At 41.9% G+C, this 20,717-nt stretch overlaps 1 protein-coding gene across 1 annotated transcript in view; it reads left to right on the top strand.

Moving 5' to 3' along the window:
- HMG20A (high mobility group 20A) overlaps positions 1-20,717 on the top strand; it is a 107,430-nt gene that overhangs the window by 15,629 nt on the left and 71,084 nt on the right. The window contains exon 2 of the mRNA XM_079768649.1: positions 14,857-14,949. Coding sequence (XP_079624775.1) covers positions 14,861-14,949 — 89 coding nt within the window. The 5' untranslated portion in view covers positions 14,857-14,860. The remainder of the gene's footprint in view (positions 1-14,856; positions 14,950-20,717) is intronic.

Genomic DNA, 20,717 nt, shown 5'->3' with positions numbered 1-20,717 from the left:
ACCCTCAAAGATGGTGGCACCCACAGCCAATCAGGAGGGAATATGGTAATTGACTGCCCCGCCCTCAAAGATGGCGGCACCCACAGCCACAAGATTGTGGTGCTCTGTCCCTTCTGCCCCGCCTGGACTGCAGGGGCGCGGCAAGGCTGGGCCCACCCCCAAGGGTTCTGGCCGCTCCGTGCACCTGCCTCCGGTGTCCCTCAGCCCCCAGCTGCCCAGAGCCGGCCTGAGGCACAGGCAAGCCTTGGATGGCTGCCCAGGGCCGGCCCAAGGCAGAGGCAAGCCTTGAATGGCAGCTGCCTAGCTCCCAGGTTTGGCCCGAGGAGCAGGCAAGCCTCAGATGGTGGCTGCCCTGCTGCCCAGGTCTGCCCGAGGCTCAGGTAACCAGGGCTGGCCGAGGCTTGCGCTGCAGGCAGTGGCAGCAGCAGAGGTGTGATGGGGCTTTGCCTTCCCCTGATCACTGGGTTGCCTCCCGCCTCTGGGGCTCCTTGACTGTGAGAGGGGACAGGCCGGGCTGAGGGACCCCCCTCCAGTGCATGAATTTTCATGCACCGGGCCTGTAGTAGTTTTTATAAAGATGTCTGATTTTCCTTCTCTAAACATACAATCTTGCTCTGGCCAGTGTGGCTCAGTTGGTTGAGCATCGTCCTATGCACATGCCCAGATTGTGGGATCGGTCAGGCCAGGGTGTGTATGTGAGGCTCACATCAATCTTTTCCTCTCTCCCTGTCAATGACAGAAAACTTCCCCCACCTGGTGAAAGAAATAGACTTACAAGACCAGGAAGCACTGACAGTCCCAAACAAGATAAACCCAAAGAAGCCCACACCAAGACACATCATAATTAAAATGCCTAAGGTTAAAGACAAGGAGAGAATCTTAAAAGCAGCGAGAGTAAAACAGTTATCTACAAGGGAGTGCCTATGTGATATCAGCTTATTTTTCAACAGAAACTTTGCAGGCCAGAAGGGAGTAGTAAGAAATATTCAAAGCGATGAAAAGGGAGGGCCTACAACCAAGATTACTCTACCCAGCAAAGCTCTCATTTAGAATTGAAGGTCAGATAAAGACCTTAACGGACAAGAAAAAGCTAAAGGAGTTCATCACCACCAAATCAGTATTACATGAAATGTTTTTTTGTGTTTTTTTTTTAATAATATATTTTTGTTGATTTCCCAGAGGAAAGGAGAGGGAGAGAGAAATAGAAACATCAATGATGAGAAAGAATCATTGATGGGCTGCATCTTGCACGCCCCCTACTGGGGATTGAGCCCACAAACCTGGCATGTGCCCTTGACCAGAATGGAACCCGGGACCCTTCAGTTCACAGGCCCATGCTCTGTCCACTGAGCCAAACCAGCTAGGGCCATAAATGTTAAAGGGTCTTCTTTAAGCAGAAGAAAAAAACGGTTAAAAATATGAACAATAGAAGGGCAATAAATACATATCTATCAACAATTGAATCTAAAAATTAAAATAAATTAACAAAATGAACTGATGAATAAAAGAGAACCAGGTATGGAAACAGAACAGACTGGTGAATCACAGAGGAAAGGGCAGGGGTGGGAAGAGATTAACCAAAGGGAATATATATATAAATTTTATATATATATATGTGTGTGTGTATATATATATATATACACACACACACACACACACACACACACACACACACATATGTATACACACACGCGCGCACGCATTACCCAGGGACACCAACAATAGGCTGGGGAAGGACTTGGGCAGGGTGGGATCTGGGTGGAGGAGAGCCATGGAAGGGGGAAAAGTGGGGGACATCTATAATACTCTCAACAATAAAGATTTAAAAATAAAAAAACAAAGTGTAAACCCCAAGGTAATACCATTTTTCCATTCTTCCAGGTACATGATCCACCTATTTACTTAAACACCAGTTGAGAACCAAACTATTATATATCTTTGCCTTTGAAGATATATTTATCTTCTCTCCCCTTCCAGAGCAGCATTCATTACATTTCATACGTGCCTTGCATGGAATTTCAAAGTTCAGTGTGACCTCTCTACTGGGACATTACCAGGCACGGATGCCTGAAGGGCTTTTGGCAATCAGTGGTTTAGTATCCATGGTTTGGTTTAAATCACCCCTTCAAGGACCATATGAAAGCAGTCTTACAGAATCCTAATCATATTCTTGGGAATCATTTTATTTTCCAGCTTATTGTAGATTAGAGGCTTTTGGGTTTCACCAAACCAATTCCTCATTTCCTTCTTTTGTTAATCTTGGCCACAAACTTTCCACCTACTTCATTACTCATTTTGTAGGGACCTGACTATTCAGTAACATTAGAAAAATTACATCTGAAGGCATATGGGTTGAGTAAAACAAACATGTTTATAAAAGGAAAAGGAAGAAATGTGTGTTCTCTGAACTTCCTTTGTTTATATGATCTGTTTATGTGTTAAGGTTAGGTAGTTCAGCTGTCTCCCATATTTCTAAAATAACTAGATATCTGGGAAACACCCAAAGAGGGTAGTGTTGTCATAATGAATGAAAAGACACTTCATCTGTCCACTCCTTTTGAGGTGTGGGAGGGACGCTGAGTATTGAGTTTCTTCAAAGGCCGTCCTATCTAATAAAAAGGGAATATGCAAATTACCGTCACAAAGATTGCAGGCCCACAGTGGAGCGGGGGTTTCTGTAACACAAGATGGCTGCGCCCACAGCAGAGGTCGAGTTCCCATAAGGAGCCTTAAGGAGCAATCAGCAGGGAGCTGAGGCTACGTGGCGCTGGGCCAGGGCAGGGGACCTGAGCTTGCGCCTCCTGCCTGGTGGGGCTAGACAGGGGACCTTAGGCTGCACCCCCTACCCCGGTGCCAGGCTGGGGTACATCGGGCCATGCCCCCCGCCCAGCACGGCTTGACGGGGGACCTCAGGCCGTACCCCCTGCCCCAGCGCCGGGCCAGGGGACCGCAGTCTGCGCCCCCGGCCCCTTCACCGGGCCAGGGGACCTAAGGCCACACCCCCTGACCAACAGGACTTGACAGGGGACCTCAGGCTGTGCCCCCCACCCCGTTGACAGAACAGGAAACCTCAGGCCACACCCCCCGCTCGGCAGGGCTTGACAGGGGCACTGAGGTTGCGCCCCCCACCCTGCGGGGCTTGACGGGGACACTGAGGCTGCGCCCCTCCCCCACACCCAGTGGGTATTGATGGGGGACCTGAGGCTGCGCCCGGCGTCATGCCAGGGGACCCCGGGATGGGGCCGGCCAGGTCTGGATCTGGCCCAATGAGGTTGTGGCCGGCTGGGTCTGGGTCTTGCACAATTTTGAGGCACTGCTGGTGGACAGGGACTTGACTCTGGGTGCCGCGGCATGCCCCAGACTCTGACAGGAGGAAGATTTTCATATACATTTTACTAATTTTCTTTTATCTCTGACACTTCTATTATAGAGAAAGGGCAAATAGCAATATTAAAATATTTGCTCCAATTAATCCCCTTTTAATGTGCACGAATTTTATGCACCAGGCCATTATAACATTTATAATGAGACTTTTAGAAAGAAGCCAGTAAAATGAGTCCTTTTAAGATTTGGGGGTATATACCTGACTACTTGAATGTTTGCTCTTGGTATACAGTTTGACCCTATGCCATCTAATTGATTGGTTTTCTTTTGATAAGGTGAATATTGGTTTAAGGTTATATTAGTAGTCTTTAAAGCTTGGGCTCTAATCTGGCCTGTGTATAATGTGAATAAAATTTAAGTACACTTGTGTCAGGATTTTTCTAGAAAACATCTAGAATGGATTTTTGCAGGATTTGTTACAGTCCCCTGTAAGTCCTCTATCTTGAGAAATTGAAAAGGATTAGCAAGCATCCATGCACATGAAAGAAACTCTTTACTGTGTGCCAAAGAGAAGTTCCTCTCTATGCTTTCCATGCTTCCTCCACTATAATGGGTAGAAGGTAAACAGAGATGCATGTTTTTTCACATTAAGCTATTTATAAAACCTGGTCTGCTAAATAAATTTAGAAGTAAAAGTGAGAAAATAAAAATAAGAAGCAAATCATTCTTTTTTATATATATTTGTTTATTTTATTTTATTTTTTAAATTTCTTTATTGATTAAGGTGTCACATATTTGTCCTCATCCCCCCCATTCCCACCCCCACCCCTCCCCATGGATGCCCCCACCCCCCTGTTGTCGTTAACCATTGGTTAGGCTCGTATGCATGCACACAAGTACCTTGGTTGATCTCTCCCCCCTACCCCCACCCTCTCCTACCCTCCCTCTGAGGCCCGACAGTCCAATCGATGCCTCCTTGTTTCTGGGTCTGTTCTTGTTCATCAGTCTATGTTGTTCATCATTTCCCCTAGATGAGTGAGATCATGTGTTACTAGAAATATACTTATAAGAACCGAATGTGAGACGAGCAATAATAATTATGCTGACAGGCAAATGAATCAGTCTGTAGTGAGTTTCTTTCTGGGCCAACAGTTCTTTTGAGACCCAATTTCAATGTCCACCAGTTCCTTATGTGTACATGTCGGCACTGACTTTTCAGCTCTGGATGGTGGACAAATGGTGGTAATGCAGGTCTGACTCCCTCTGGTTTGGTCTCGCCCGGACGCAGGGGCGCGCGGCCTCACCCGGACCTGGGACCCAGCATCACACAGGCCCCGGGGCGCATGGCCTCACCCAGACCCAGGTGTGTGCGGCCTCACCCGGTCCCGGGATCCAGCCTCACCCGGACCCAAGGGCGCGTGGCCTCACCCGGACCCGGGACCCAGCCTCACCCAGATCCAGGGGCGCACGGCCTCACCCGGACCCGGGATCCAGCTTCACCCGGACCCGGGACCCAGCCTCAGCAAATCATTCTTTTGGAAGTTAATTTATTGAATATTTAGAATATGGTGTCCGTGTCATCTGCATTTTCTTACTCATTTCTACCTCAATAGGATGAATTCTAGCTCTATTTTGGCTGCTGCACTTTCCTTTTGATTGCTAGCTCATGAGGTGTCCTAGGCAGGCGCACGTGAAATAACTGTGGAAGGAGCTCCCAAGTGAACTCCTAATTTGCTTCTCAGTCCTCCCAGTTGATTGAAGCACTGTTTCTTGAATGGTTTTCAGTTCCACTTATGTGACTAATGTTTGGGGTCATTTTTGATTGTTTTGTTTGAATATCACTTTCATTATGAATGGAAGGCTGTTTCTTTTAGCAATATGGATTAACCTTTTGCACTCGGATGTCGAGTGTGACTCGACACGGTTAGCATTAGAATAAAGGAATCGAGAAAAAAGCAAGGGAGTGCAAAGGGTTAAAGCCCTGGGTGGTAAGCACTGAAGGGGGGAAAAAAATGTTTGTAGTGTGTGGGAACCCTAATCAGAGTACGACAGATGATTAAGGCCAATTTGACATATGTATGTGTGCAGGCAAGGACACAGCCGTATTATTAAGTGAAGGCCCCTTTGCCCTATGCCTGTGCGTTGGCAATGACTCAGTAGTAGCAATATACGTACTGCACAAGCGCACCCTTATGTAACCTGTTTATGTTAATTTAGCACTAGCATCACTAATTGCCATGAGGCCTCTTTTCTTTGAGTATATAACACTAATTGGCAGGAGTCTCTTTTGTTTGAGTGTGTATATAAGTTGCCACTGACCAGCCAGTGCCTGCTTTTGTGGGGCTACTTTGAAGAACTCCTTTGTCTGATGGCTCCTTCTGTAGCAATGTCTACTTGGTCTACATTAAAGTCTCTCTTATATATACCTATGACTTCTCATGTCTCTGTCTAATACCTGGCGTCCAAAGGGCTGTGCTCCCACATATGCTAAATGAAATTACTCTCTTTGTAACTATCACTTACCTTTCAAGTCTGATAACCTCAAGGTTTAGTGATTTGTTTTCTTCAAGTTAGCTTAGTTTCCTGTACCCAGATATATCTATTTTTGTTACTCATCATGGTGATATAGAGCATATTTCTGACCTAGAAGTATGGTTTTCTTAACTCTGAACCACATCATTCTGCCTTCTATCCTCCACTTCCTTGGCATTATTTCCCTTTAGTGTTGTATCGTAAATCAGCGAAAGGGATACAAAATGCCTTAATAAGCCAATTAGGAGTTGTTCATTGCACACGGCCCAGAGGCAGATGTCTCTTCCAAATCTCTGAGCAACCCATACAGGAAGTTTCCCGTATTTATACTTTTCGAGCCTCTTTGTTTGCAGATATTACAAAGGGCTCTTTGTGAGTTATTGTTACAGACAATTGTAACCTTGAATACATAATTAGTTTGTACTTGGCATAAGAATATGGTAATTGTTATCAGTATTAGTCTATTCCAGAGGAGGAGAAACCAAGATGGCGGCATAGGTAAACAACTATACTGCTGCCTCGCACAACAATTTCAAAAGTGCAACTGGAAGACAGAGAGGACATCATCCAGAACCACCGAAAAGCTGCCTGAGTGGAAATTCTACAACTAGAAGGAAAGATAAAAGGACACTGAAGACCCAGAGGAGCTGTGAAGGACAGGTGCGGAGACCCGTGCGCACGGAAAGGGTGGGTGGCTGAATACGTGGCTGGCTTGCTCGCGGCACTCGGAGAGGGCGCGCAACAAGCACGCGGCTAGCTTTCTCGTTCGGGAGGGAAACAAAACCTCCCAACTGCACTGAAATCCACTTCCGGGTGAGACACTGAATACCCAGACTCATTCGGGGAGAAACTGGACTGTCTGGCAGCAGGTGAAACTCAGGGCAACCTTCTCTCAGAGGTGCGTGCAGCCATTGCCGCAGGACGTGAGACACAGGGGACTCTTAGGGCGGGGCTGACGGGAAATCAAGGCTGTCTGCTCCATGCTGAGACTCCGCCCCTTCCAAGCTGAGCACAGAAGCTCTCCCAGCGGAGATACAGCTGATCCTCACAGCCAATTGGCCTGGAGGTCAACTCCCCCCCAGTGATACTAACAACAATCTAGGCGTAACTATAAGAAGACTGCACACACAGCCCACAAAGGGGTGCACCGAGAGTGTCCACCTCAGGTAACTGGGGAGGCTGAGCCACTGGGCCCTGCTAGGACACCTAGCACACAAAGCCACCCCATCAACTCAGGGAAGCAGCCAAAATGCAGAGACAAAGAGACAGGCCACAAATGAAGGAAATGGAGGAAAGTAAACGAAAGGATATAGAGTTCAAAACCACGGTTATAAGATTTTTCAAGAATTGAAGGGACAGCTAAACTCCAGGAGAAGGCGGGGGAGTGCTGGCCAGGGCTCCCCTGACCGTGCAGCACCCACAGGGGCTGGTTCCCCTCCCGGAGCTGCGGGCTCACCGGGCGCCTCGCCATCTTGCAAGGAAAGGAGGACTTTATTGGAAACCTGACTTTCCGCGACAACTGCAAACACTGAACAGCTGCGAGCACCAGAACACCGGTCCCCTATCGGCGCAAACATTCGGATTCAAAGGAACCCTTCACTGCACCACAGAAAGGTCAGATTTCGCCTGAAATAAGGTGTGGTTTCTAATCCCCGCAGTGGGAGGGAAGCGCGCGAGCCGCAAGACGGGCAGGAACCGGGAGGTCTGTGCCTAGAAAAATCGGCGGCAGTTGGAACTGCCGTGATCCGTGAATGTGGAAGGGGGTCCTCTGAGCTGCTAACAGAAGTGACCTCTTAAAAGCAACTCATTTTAATCTGACGAGGAGGATCAGACTAAGAATTTTCAAAGGAGTGCAGGCTCCTTAGTCTTGCGCGCAGACCCACTGTCCACACACTTGGGCTCTTTCCGACTCTGATTACTAAGCCCAATACATAGGAAAACCCAGGTGGAAAAACCCTGAAAGACTGCAGGGGGAAGTTGTTTTTTCGGAACCTGGGAACAGAGCTGGGTGTGACCATTGGAGAGGCAGCTCTGAGGCACACCTCCACAAACCGGTAGTGAGTGCCATAGAGGGGGGAAAAAAAAAAAAAAGCTAGAGAGGCCCGGAAGTCAATTCAGAAACACTGCCACCCAGGGGCTGAAACGCTAATTGTCTCTGGTGTAATCAAAAATAAATATGAGAAATTAAGACACGGCTGGCTCAAAAAGCAGGACTGGCCTACAGCACTGAGAAGCAGTGGAATGAAGCTGAACTGAAATACCGCCCAGACTGGGAAACAGGCATACAAACAGAATATTAGAGGAAGTGAATGACAGCTGCTACTGCACATTTTAGTCTTCCTATTTTTTAATTTTTAATTCCTTTTTCAATTTTTTTAAAAATTTTTTTATTCTAATTTTTTTATTTTCATTTTTTTCATCTTTTACTTAAGAAACTAAATTGTTTTCTTTTTCCTCACTCGATTTTCACCTTTTTAATTATTACATTTTTATTTTCAATCAGCACTATTATTACTATTATTTTACTTTTTTTTTTTTTAATGTCATTTGATTTTCCCTTTCTTGTATTTTGGGATTAGTGTCCTACATTCTATTTGCATCTTTCCCTTACAATCGTTTTACCCTATCTCAACGCTAACATTTTGCCATCACTCTCCTCCTAACCTTTCCCCTTTTGGTTTCCTGTTTTTCTTAATCCTTTCTGGCTATAGATTTTCCCTACTTTTTCAGTTTACCCTCTGCTAAAATTTCACCCTACTTATATATCTAATTCCCAACCCCCTGCTTCAAATCCATACATACCTCTCTCTACGCTACCTTAAAAAAATTATTTTTCTCTCTGGCCTTTTGTTGTTGTTTGCTTGAATGTTGATTAGATTGAATTTTTATGCTTTTTTATGAGATAGTTTTGATTATCCTTTTTGTTTGTTTGGTTGGTTCTTTTGTTTGCTTTGTTTTTGTTTGTTTTTTACTTTTGTTTTCCCTTGCCTCACTTGATATTAGTTGGTGTTGCAGTTTGTATTAATCTCCAGGCTCGTGTTGCTGGAATTTGCTGGGATTAGTGGTTGTTCTAGTGGAGTCTACTCCCCATATATATAGTTTGTTCCCCTTTTCTCTCTTAGTATTGTTCTTGTCTCTCTTACTTTTTTTTTCTTTTCCTTTTTTTTCTGCTCTTTTCCCAAGTTCAGATTCACACTTTTTTTGTTGTTGTTCTTTCTTTTTACTCTCCCTCTTCCACTCCTATACCCTAATTTGTCTTTCTCTGGTGGTTACCTTTATTGGAGGTTATTAATATCGTGAATACAATTCTGTTCAGTGCCTTGTGTGTTGTGCCTGGTTGTGTTGTATTTTGTACCTTTAAATCAACGCCAGAGAGAGAGAACTATATAACCAGACATCCGGAGAAGAGAGACCATGGGGAGACAAAGAAACAGCCCCCATAGGAAAGAGAAGCAGGCATCACCAGAAAAGGAAGTAAACGAATTAGAGGCAAACAACCTATCAGAGAAAGAATTCAGAGAAATGGTCATAAGGTGGCTGAAAAGGATGGAAGACAAATTCGACAATATGAGTAAGAACCAAGAGGAAATGAAGAAGAACCAAGGAGAAATGAAAAATGACATCACTGCTGTAAAGAACTCAATTCAAAGCATCGAGAGTAGACTAGAAGAAGCAGAGGACCGCATAAGTGAGCTAGAAGACAAGATGGAAAAAAATACCCAATTACAACAGCTTCTAGAAACAAAAATTAGAAAGCATGAGGAGAGCCTAAGGGAACTTCGGGACAACACAAAACAAAACAACATCAGGATAATAGGGGTACCAGAAGGAAAGGAATCGGAGCAAGGAATAGAAAACCTGTTTGAAGAAATAATAACAGAAAACTTCCCTGATATAGGGAAGAAAAAACCCACACAAATCCAAGAAGCTCACAGAGTTCCAAGCAAAATGAACCCCAAAAGACCGACACCAAGGCACATTATAATTAAGTTGGCAAACACCAACGACAAAGTAAGAATCTTAAAAGCGGCCAGAGAGAGACAGACAGTTACATACAAAGGAACCCCCATCAGACTAGCAACTGATTTCTCAACAGAAACTCATCAGGCCAGAAGGGAATGGAATGAAATATACAAAGTCATGCAAAGGAAGGGTCTCAATCCAAGAATACTGTACCCAGCAAGGCTATCAATCAAAATTGAAGGTGAAATCAGGAGCTTCACAGACAAAAAAGGGCTAAGGGAGTTTATCACCACCAAACCAGCAATGAAAGAAATGCTAAAGGGTCTGCTGTAAAAAATAAAATAGAAAGAAAGAAATAGGAAGCAAAGAAGGAACACAGGGGTATAGAATAAAAATGGCGACAAATAAGTGCCTATCAATAATAACTTTAAATGTAAATGGATTGAATGCCCCAATCAAAAGACACAGGGTAACAGATTGGATAAGAAAACAAAACCCATATATCTGCTGTCTACAGGAAACCCACCTCAAAAAAAAAGGACGCATACAGACGGAGAGTAAAGGGATGGAAAAAGGTTTTCCAGGTGAATGGAAATGAAAAAAAAGCTGGGGTAGCAATACTTATATCTGACAAATTAGATCTCAAAGTGAAGGACATTACAAGAGATAATGAAGGCCACTTCATAATACTAAAGGGAGAAATCCAACAAGAAGAAATTACTCTGGTAAACATATATGCACCCAACACAGGAGCACCAAGATACATTAAAAAACTCCTGGAAGATATCAAAGGAGAGATTGACAGCAATACAATCATAGTAGGAGACTTCAATACCCCACTATCACCATTGGACAAATCCTCTAAACAAAAAATCAGCACAGAACATCAATCCTAAATGACTCACTAGACCAGATGGAATTAATCGACAACTTCAGAACATTTCACCCCAAAGCCACAGAATATACATTCTTCTCAAGTGCACATGGGTCATTTTCAAAGATAGACCATATGTTAGGACATAGGCAAAGTCTCTCCAAATTCAAGAAGATAGAAATCATATCAAGTGTCTTCTCAGATCACAGTGGCATAAAACTGGAAATCAACTACAATAAAAACAACCCAAAGAAATCAAACACATGGAGACTAAACAGCATGCTATTAAACCATGACTGGGTTACCAAAGACATCAAGGAAGAAATAAAAAACATCATGGCAACAAACGACAGTGAAAACACAACAATCCAAAATCTGTGGGACACAGCGAAAGCAGTCCTGAGAGGGAAGTTCATAGCTCTACAAGCCTACTGCAAAAAACAAGAAACAATGGTAATAAATTACCTAACCCAACAACTCAAAGAGTTAGAGAGAGAGCAACAAGAAAAGCCCAGTGTAAGCAGAAGGAAAGAAATAATAAAGATCAGAGCGGAGATAAACGACATAGAGACTAAAGAAACAATACAAAAGATCAACAAAACCAAGGGGGAAAGTTAGGGAGAGGTGGGGGGGATAAGAAATCAAACGAAGGACTTGTATGCATGCATATAAGCATAAACAATGGACGCAAAACTCTGGGGGGTGAGGGCATGTATGGGTGTGGGGTGGGGGGGAATGGTAAGATATGTACACATATAATACCTCAATAAAAAAAAAATATTTCAAGAATTTCCTAGAAAAGGTCGATAAATTTAACAAGACCCTTTAAGATATGAAAATGGGTCAACTAGAAACTAAGCATACACTGACTGAAATAAAAAATATTATACAGCGACCTAAAAGCAGACTAGAGGATTGCAAGAACCAAGTCAAAGATTTGGAATACAAAGAAGCAAAAAACACTCAACCAGAAAAGCAAAAAGAAAAAGAATCCAAAAAGTTGAAGATAGTGTAAGAAGCCTCCGGGACAACATCAAGAGTACCAACTTCAGAATTATGGGGGTGCCAGAAGAAGAGAGAGAGTAAGATACTGAAAACCTATTTGAAGAAATAGTGACTGAAAACTTCCCCCACCTGGTGAAAGAAATAGACTTACAAGTCCAGGAAGCGCACAGAACCCCAAACAAAAGGAATCTAAAGAGGACCACACCAAGACACCTCATAATTAAAATGCCAAGAGCAAAAGACAAAGAGAGAATATTAAAAGCAGCAAGAGAAAAACAGTTAGTTACCTACAAGGGAGCACCCATACGATTGTCAGCTGATTTCTCAACAGAAACTATGCAGGCCAGACGGGAATGGCAAGAAATATTCAAAGTGATGAATAGCAAGAAACTACAACCAAGATTACCCACCAAAACTATTATTCAGAATTGAAGGTCAGATAAAGAGCTTCACAGATAAGAAAAAGCTAAAGGAGTTCATCACCACCAAACCAGAATTATATGAAATGCTGAAAGGTATTATTTAAGAAGAGGAAGAAGGAGAAAAAGATAAAGATAAAAATTATGAACAACAAATACGTATCTATCAACAAGTGAATCTAAAAACCCAGGGAGTAAAAAATCTGATGAACAGAATAAACTGGTGAATATAATAGAATCAGGGGCATAGAAAGGGAGTGGACTGACACTTCTTGGGGGAAAGGGGGAGTGGGGAGTGCGAGAAGAGACTGGACAAAAATCATACACCTATGGATGAGGACAGTGGGGGGGAGGTATGGGCAGAGTGTCGGGTAGGAACCTGGTGGAGGGGAGCTATGGGGGGAAAAAAGAGGAACAATTGTAATAATCCAAACAATAAAGATTTATTAAATTTTAAAAAAATAAAAATAAATAAATCTACCCCAGAATTTCAAAATTTTAACCTAATCCAGTAAAATCACATGTCTAAGTGGGCTGATTCCCTCTCTGACAGAGAGCAAAACCCTGGGAAAAGGAGATCCTCAGCATCTACTTGGGGGTTTTTGTAGTCCACCCCAGCATCCAGCCTTAAATAAATAAAATGTTTTAGCCAGACAAATCAACAGAAGTACAGAATAAATCAAAGTAGCTTCTGCTTTTACACAGGCTCTCACACTTATATTTATAGACCAGTTAATGAACAGTTAATTATGCCAAGACAGACAAACATCTGCACTCACACTCTCTCAGTAGACTAGCCCAAATGGAAGCTGAGCGGATAACTGAAACAATTCCCAACTCCCCAAATGGACGTGCGGGCACTCCTGGCACCCACACCCCAAAACTCTCAACCAACATCTTGGTGAGAACCTACTGGAGGAGTTAAGACTGCGTCCAGTCCCTCTTCTCGGTAACAAAGTGGCTAGTCCCAAACAGCAAACAGCAAAGTGAACTCAAAATTCCCTAATCGAATTCTAATTCACCCACCTCCCGAGGCTTTCTTTCTGATGATTCCAAAAGAATGCAGAGGTATGTCAGGTGTCCCTTGTCTGGCTGTCACGACCACAGAGAAGCGTCTCTGGGGCCCTGGAACTTCATCAGGTGGCACCTCCCCTAGAGATCCTCAGGGCCTGGCAGCCAGGCAGGGGAGGCCGTTCATCCCAGGCGCCCAAGACTAGGTGCAGGTAGGCATCTGTCTCTTTATCTGGATGGGGTCTCCAAATGTTGTATCATAAATCAGCAAGACGCCTTAATGAGCCAATTAATTAGGATTCGTTTATTGCGCACAGCCCAGAGGGAGGTGTCTCTTCCAATTCTCTGAGCACCACATACAGGAAATCTCCCGTATTTATACTTTTCGATCCTCTTTGTTTGCAGATATTACAAAGTGCTCTGTGTGAGTTATTGTTACAGACAGTTGTAACCTTGAATACACAATGAATTTGTACTTGGCATAAGAATATGGTAATTTTTATCAGTATTAGTCTATTTTAGTCTATTATATTGGATGGCTAGCCTGCAACGTCAGACAGTTAAGTTCATCTTTTTTTATTATTTGAATTAAAAACAAAGTCATTTTACAGAATAACAGACTGTCTTAAAGTGAAAGAGTTTATAATGATAGAGTTTACAGGATTAGGGACTATCTAACAATAGCAGAGAATTTCAAACAGCAGTTTTTTATACAAGATGGATGTTATTATGCTTCATTAGAGGGCTCAATTTGTCATCATTTAATCTAAGGATAATTTATTTGGGACTGAGATTTGGTAATGTTATAATAACAATACCTTTCTTTATATAATAACTACTAGAGGCCTGATGCATGAAAATCATGCAAGAGTATGCATTCTTTCCCCCGGCTACTGGCACCGGCTTCCTTCTGGCCGCTGGCTTCCCTCTGGCCGCCAGCAGGCACCTGGGACCTGAGCTGCCCTCACATTCCCCACTTCGTCCAGAGGGACATCCAGTCTAATTAGCATATTATGCTTTTATTATTATAGATACTCAAACCATTTACCATCTATTAGCCTTTCTCTGTTTAGGAAGTACTTTCAGTTTAATCCTTTACAATAATCCTGTGTGTAGGTCAGTAATTTTGTCTAAGATAATGAGATTGTATCTCAAAGAGGTTGAATAACTTGCTCAGGGTTGCAGTACCGCTTAACAATTTCTACAGGAAATGAAGAATACTTTTAAAGATATTCTGAATAAACAAAAAAGGAATTTTCCATACTGTGTCTGAGTTGTAAAAAAAAAAAAAAAATCTAACTATTTTAAGTCTGTTCAGTTGATTAAGACCAGGATTGAAAGCCCATTTTTTTAAACATATTTTTATTGATTTCAGAGAGGAAGAAAGAGGGAGAGAGAGATAGAAACATCATTGATGAGAGAGAATCATTGATCAGCTGCCTACTGCACGCCCCCCACTTGGGATCAAGCCCACAAACCAGGCATGTGCCCTTGACCAGAATTCAACCCGGGACCCTTCAGTCTGCAGGCTGAGGCTCTGTCCACTGAAAGCCCATTCTTTAACCATAGAGTTTATTGATGTGTTCGAATCAAGAAGAAAAATAATCGGGTCTGTTTCTATTCTGCTGCTGACGTGATAAAGTTAAGGAAGGCTGGCTCTTAAATTAGTGAAACTTGCACTGGAAGTAATTAAGCCATTAATTAATTTTTATTCTCTCTTTCTTTTAGAGAGATGGAAACTTTGATGACTAGTTCCACCCTGCCTCCCCTTTATGCAGAGGAAGATGGCTCCAAGGAGAATAGTGATCTGGCTACAACCCGGTAAGCAGCTGCATTGGGACACTGTGCCTATGCCTAGGCTTCAAAACAAAGCTTCTGACAAAGTATAGGTGCTAAAGAGGCAGTTTATGTCATAAGAATAGAAGGTAGGTTATTGCACTTTGTAAAGAGAGAGCTATTATAATCTGCATTCAGCTGTCTCAGTGCTCTGGCTCCTGTGAACAGTAATATGTGGGGTCGAACAAACATCAGCAACTCACGGTTAAGAGAATTACATAGTCAGCTTTAAGGAAATATCTATCGCAGGATTACCTCTGAAAATGAAATGCATTTTCTGTTTGAATTGCCACAGATATCAAGACAATTTTCCCCCAGAGGTCTGATTTTTAAAAAATATATATTTTATTGATTTTTTACAGAGAGGAAGAGAGAGGGATAGAGAATTAGAACCATCGATGAGAGAGAAACATCGATCAGCTGCCTCTTGCACACCCCCTACTGGGGATGTGCCCGCAACCAAGGTACATGCCCTTGACCAGAATCGAACCTGGGACCCTTGAGTCCGCAGGCCGACGCTCTATCCACTGAGCCAAACCGGTTTTGGCTGATTTTTTTTTAACATCAGATTTTTAAAATATGGTTCTTTCTTCAAGGTACCTAGGAGCTATAGCTGACTTCTTTTTTATTCTCCTATATCATTACTTTGCTATGTTTGCACAGATAAGTAAAGACATATAGAAAAGGGCTAGAGAACTATGGAATTGGACAGCAGAGTGGTGATTACAGAAGTGGCGGGGGAGGGATGGAGGTGAAAGAGGGCATAGAGGGTGTTAAGCTTTAGTCAGTGATGGTGATGGGAGCTGTGAAGAAATTCACAACTAAGAGAAGAGATGCAGAGATGAAATTTATTTTACTTTCCAAGAGAGGAAAGGGCCAATGTATTGCTAGTCAATACAGGGCAGGGAACAAAGAGGGGCTTCTGCTTTTAAAGAGCAAGCAGTTGCAGTTGCTAAGCGACAAGGAAAGAAGGGGGATTGTGTTGAGGTGAGCAGATACCAGGGGGTTGTCTTGAAAAGTTAGTTTGTATGCTTTCCAGGAGACAATCCAACAGATGTCCTAAGGAGGTGTCTTATCAGTATTTTTCCCAGTAAAACATGCTCAGAGCAAAAGTTATGAAGAGTTCAAAAGAAGCTTGTTTGAACTTTCTACTAAGTAGAGACTCCTTGATGAGAACTATCCCTGAGATGTTAAAACAGCAGGGAGAAGGGGGATGCCAGAATGTAGCTTGAGAGTAGGTTATCTTGTCCCAAAGTTTGAACAGAGGAGCTGTTTGAATCAGAGGAACCAACAGTCTTGGGGTTTAATTACCAGGTGCTTCTCATAAATTGTGGAAGGCCATAACAAAGAAAAAGAAAGGCCTCTGAGAATAGGGAAAGAAAGCTAGGAGATACTTAAGATGTAGAATGGAGAGAACTTAATGGGTTTCAAAGGTAATGGAAAATTTTTAATTAATTTTTTTTAAGGGCTACACTTGAAACTCATAAAAATCTGTTACACTTGAATTTTTATGTTTTCTATTTACAAATTATTTGTCAAAGAAGAAATATATTCACTAATAGATTAAAGTGCTAGCTAGTCCCCAAAATGAATTATTTTAATATTGGCTAGAGCTCTTTAAAATAGAGTATACTTTGTAATTCTGTTTCCTTTCTTCAAATTTATTTTCTACCTCATTAATATCTGCCTCTCACTTTACTATATTCAGTCTTGTTCTCCAAGACTTTGCTAAAGTCTGCCTATTGCTACATCCAATTCAATAATAACTTTTCTGAGTGTTTACTATGTACCAGACACTGTTCTAGGTATCATAGTAAGCAATGATCAAAACAGACATAAATCCCAGCCCCTGTAGAGCTCAAATCCTACCCGGGAAGTCAGACAAAGAAAACAGGATAAATAAGTAAAATACATACTACGTTGATAAGAAGTATAGATTAAAATAACTATAGATTAAAGATAATAACTATGGATTAAAAGAACTATAGATACAGTTTTAGATAAGATGTCCCAGAAAGGCTTTAATGAGAAAATGACTTTAATAAATGCCTGAAGGAAGGAAGGAAGGTAACTAGCCTGCAGTTATTCTAGGTAGAGGGAGGAATGACTACCAAAGGTAGATGTGTTTCTACCTTTTAGAAATAGCCAAGAGGCCAATGTGTCTGGAGCAGAGTATGTGAGGGAAAGAGGAGTAATTGAGGACTACATCAGTGTTTCTCAATCTGTAATGTACATATGAATTGCCTACAGAGCTTATTAAAATGTAGGTTGTGGAGTCAGAAAGTTGAGTTAGTATGAGAGGTTCTACATTTAATGAGCTTCCAGGTAATGGCTGGGCTACTGGTGTGAGGCCCATATTTGAGCAGAAAGGAACTAGATCTTGTAGGATCTTAGGGGTCAAAGTGAGCACTTTAACAGTTACTCTGAGTGAGATGGGAAAGCATTGGAGGATTTTGAGCAGAATGATATGACCTGACTTATTTTTTTATAAGATCCCTATTATGTTGAGAATAAAGTGAAGGGAGCAGGGGTTGAAGCAAGAGACCACTAAGGCTCCTGAAATAATTCAAGTGAGAGATGGTGACTTAAAGAACATCACTAGTGACTTTGACAAGAGTATTTTTGGTGGAATCATGGGTCAAAAACCTCACAGGAGTTGGTTTCAAAGATAATGGGAATGGGGAGTAGTGAGAAGTATAGAATTCTAGATATATTTTGAAGGTAAAGAAAACAGGATTTCCCTGAAAGACCAGATAAGCTATAAGAAGGGAAAAAAAAGCAGTCAAAGACAACTCCAAGATTTTGGCCTAAGACAGTGGTCGGCAAACTCATTAGTCAACAGAGCCAAATATCAACAGTACGACGATTGAAATTTCTTTTGAGAGCCAAATTTTTTAAACTTAAACTTCTTCTAACGCCACTTCTTCAAAATAGACTCGCCCAGGCCGTGGTATTTTGGGAAAGAGCCACACTCAAGGGGCCAAAGAGCCGCATGTGGCTCGCGAGCCACAGTTTGCCACCACAGGCCTAAGAGAATAAAGGGATGGAATTAACTTAGATGGGTAAACTAAGCAGGTATGGGAGGGAATTTTAGGAACTCAATTTTGGAGATTTTATATAAGATATCCACGCAGAGAAGTCAAATAGGCAGCTTAATAATCAGGTTCTGAAGTTGGAGGAGGTCTAGACTACAAAGAAAAACTTGACGGTCATCAGTATACATATAGCTAACATTTGAAGCCATGAGACTTGATGAGGTCACTGAAGATATGAGCATCGTGTACATAGAAAAGGGAAAATGCCTAAGCTCTGGGATACTTCAGCATTTAGAAGTCTGGCAGAAGAGGAAGAGTCAGCAGACTAAGGGGGTAGCTAAAAGGGTATCAGAACAAAAAACAGAGATCTGGCAGAGGGGAGGGTCCTAGAAATCACATAAAAATTGAGGGGACTAGATCAACTGGTCAAATACTTTTGGAAGGTCAGGTAAGATGAGGACTGAGAAACGACATTGGATTTAAGTGTGGAGGTTATTGGTGACTGTCTCCTTTTGGTTGGTTTTAGGAGAGAAATTGAAGGCAATAAGTATAAACAATTCTTTTCAATGAAGTCAATAATATAAACAATTCTATAAAAGGAAAAGAGAAAAATAAAGTAGGATGGAGAAAGAGAAAGAGAGAGAGAGAGAGAGAGAGAGAGAGAGAGAGAGAGAGAGAGAGAGTGTGTGTGTGTGATGTTGTTGTTGTTTTAAGATAAGAGTAATAATGCCACATTTGGGTGCTGGTTAGGCCAATCCAGGACAGAGGAAAGAATTGGTGGTGCCAGAGAGGGCAGAATGCTGAAAACATGTCTTGGAGTAGGTAGGCTAGCCAGTGTGAGATTGTGGGAACTCTGTTCAGAGTACGCCAGATGTTCAAGGCCAGTTTGAATGTGGGGACCCTATCTAGAGTACGCCATATGTTTGAGGCCAAGGCCAATTTATCAGACACAGGTACAAAAGCAAGGATACAGCAATCTTACTACACTACACAGGCATGCCCTTCTATAATCCAAAGATTGATGTCACTATTTGGCAAGAAGCCTCTTTTGTCTACGTTAGTATAAAAGTATGTTATTGACCAGCCAGTGAATGGCTGCTTGGTATGGCTCCTATGTTTGCTACTGTATTAGTAAGGGCTGCTACTTTGTCCGGCTATGTTGTAAGGACTGCTTTATGTGATGGCTCCTTGTTAGCTGTGGCTACATAGTCTACAATAAACTCTCTTTTACACGCCTACGACTGCTCATATCTAATACCCGGTGTCCATAAAGGTCCAGTTCCTGGCAGGGAAGTACCTATACACCCCACAGGGATCTGAGACACAAACGGAAGAGCTGCTGGCTTTAGCTAAGAACATGGACAATTCATTCATAGAAACAAAAGAGCCCTTTTTTCTCTTTTTTGTGTTTTTTTTTTTTTTTCAGTCTTTATCTAGCTCGTTATCTCCAAAGCAATTGATACCTTTTACTACTCCCTTATACTTCATGTCTATTTCAGTCAGGGATTCATAAGATTATTCTTTCTCAAATGCAGTTCTCATGTTTTACTGAAATAAGAATGTGCAAGAGTTAGTAACTTAAAAATTGATGGCACAGTTGAAATGAGAATGACACTAAGAGAAAAGCTGCCTAAGATATTCCAAAATGATTGAAGTATTGGAAAACAAAGCTCAAGATCAAACTGTATCTCTGTTGAAAGGGTCAGAAAAGTATAAATTCTTTCATTTTTCAGAACAATGTGCATCTGCATTCATTCACTTCTAAGTCTACTGTAATCTGATTTTTATTTCCAAAATTTCACTAAAACTACTTCATAAAATTGCCAGCAAATTTTAAGTCTTCAGATTTAACAGGTACTTTCTAGCCTACCATGCATAACATCTGCAACTTTTTACTTGGTTAATAACCACTTTTTAAAAATTTATTATGGGTTGGTTTTTTTTTTAATTTTTTGTTTTGTTTTGTCTTATTTTTTCATTTTTGAACTTCTTTTAGCTGTGCTATTTTCTTTCTTTTTCTTATTAATTCTTTATTGTTGAAAGTATTACATATGTCTCCTTTTCCCCCCATTGACCTCTACCAGCATACTCCTGCCCCCCAGCACAGGCCTCACCCCCACTATTGTCTGTGTCGACTGGTTATGCTTATATATATGCATACAAGTCCTTTAGATTGATCTCTTACAACCCCTTCTACCCTCCACTGCCTTCCCTCTGAGGTTTGATGGTGTGTTCGATGCTTCTATGTCTCTGGATCTATTTTTGTTCATCACTTTATGTTGTTCAGTATATTCCACAAATGAGTGAGTTCATGTGATACTTATCTTTCTCAGACTGGCTTATTTCGATTAGCATAATGCTCTCCAGGTCCATGCATGTAAATTGTAAGAGTTCTTTCTTTTTCACAGCAGCATAGTATTCCATTGTGTAGATGTACCACAGTTTTTTGGTGGTTTTTTTTTAATGTTACATGCAATAAACATTAATATTTCAAGAAAAACGGTTTTAAATATAATGTTATATGCAATAAATATTAATATTTCAAGAAAAAAAATTTAAATATAATAATGTTACATGTGTTGTATTGTAAATCAGCAAATGAGATACAAAATGCCTTAATGAGCCAATTAATTAGGAGTCGTTTATTGCACACGGCCCAGAGGCAGATGTCTCTTCCAAATCTCTGAGCACCCCATACAGGAAGTTTCCCATATTTAT

This window comes from Cnephaeus nilssonii (genome assembly GCF_951640355.1).
Source record: "Cnephaeus nilssonii genome assembly, chromosome: 4".
In the NCBI taxonomy this organism is placed as follows: domain Eukaryota; kingdom Metazoa; phylum Chordata; class Mammalia; order Chiroptera; family Vespertilionidae; genus Cnephaeus; species Cnephaeus nilssonii.
Note: the sequence above shows the minus strand (reverse complement) of the source record. Positions and strands in the feature narration are given on the sequence as shown.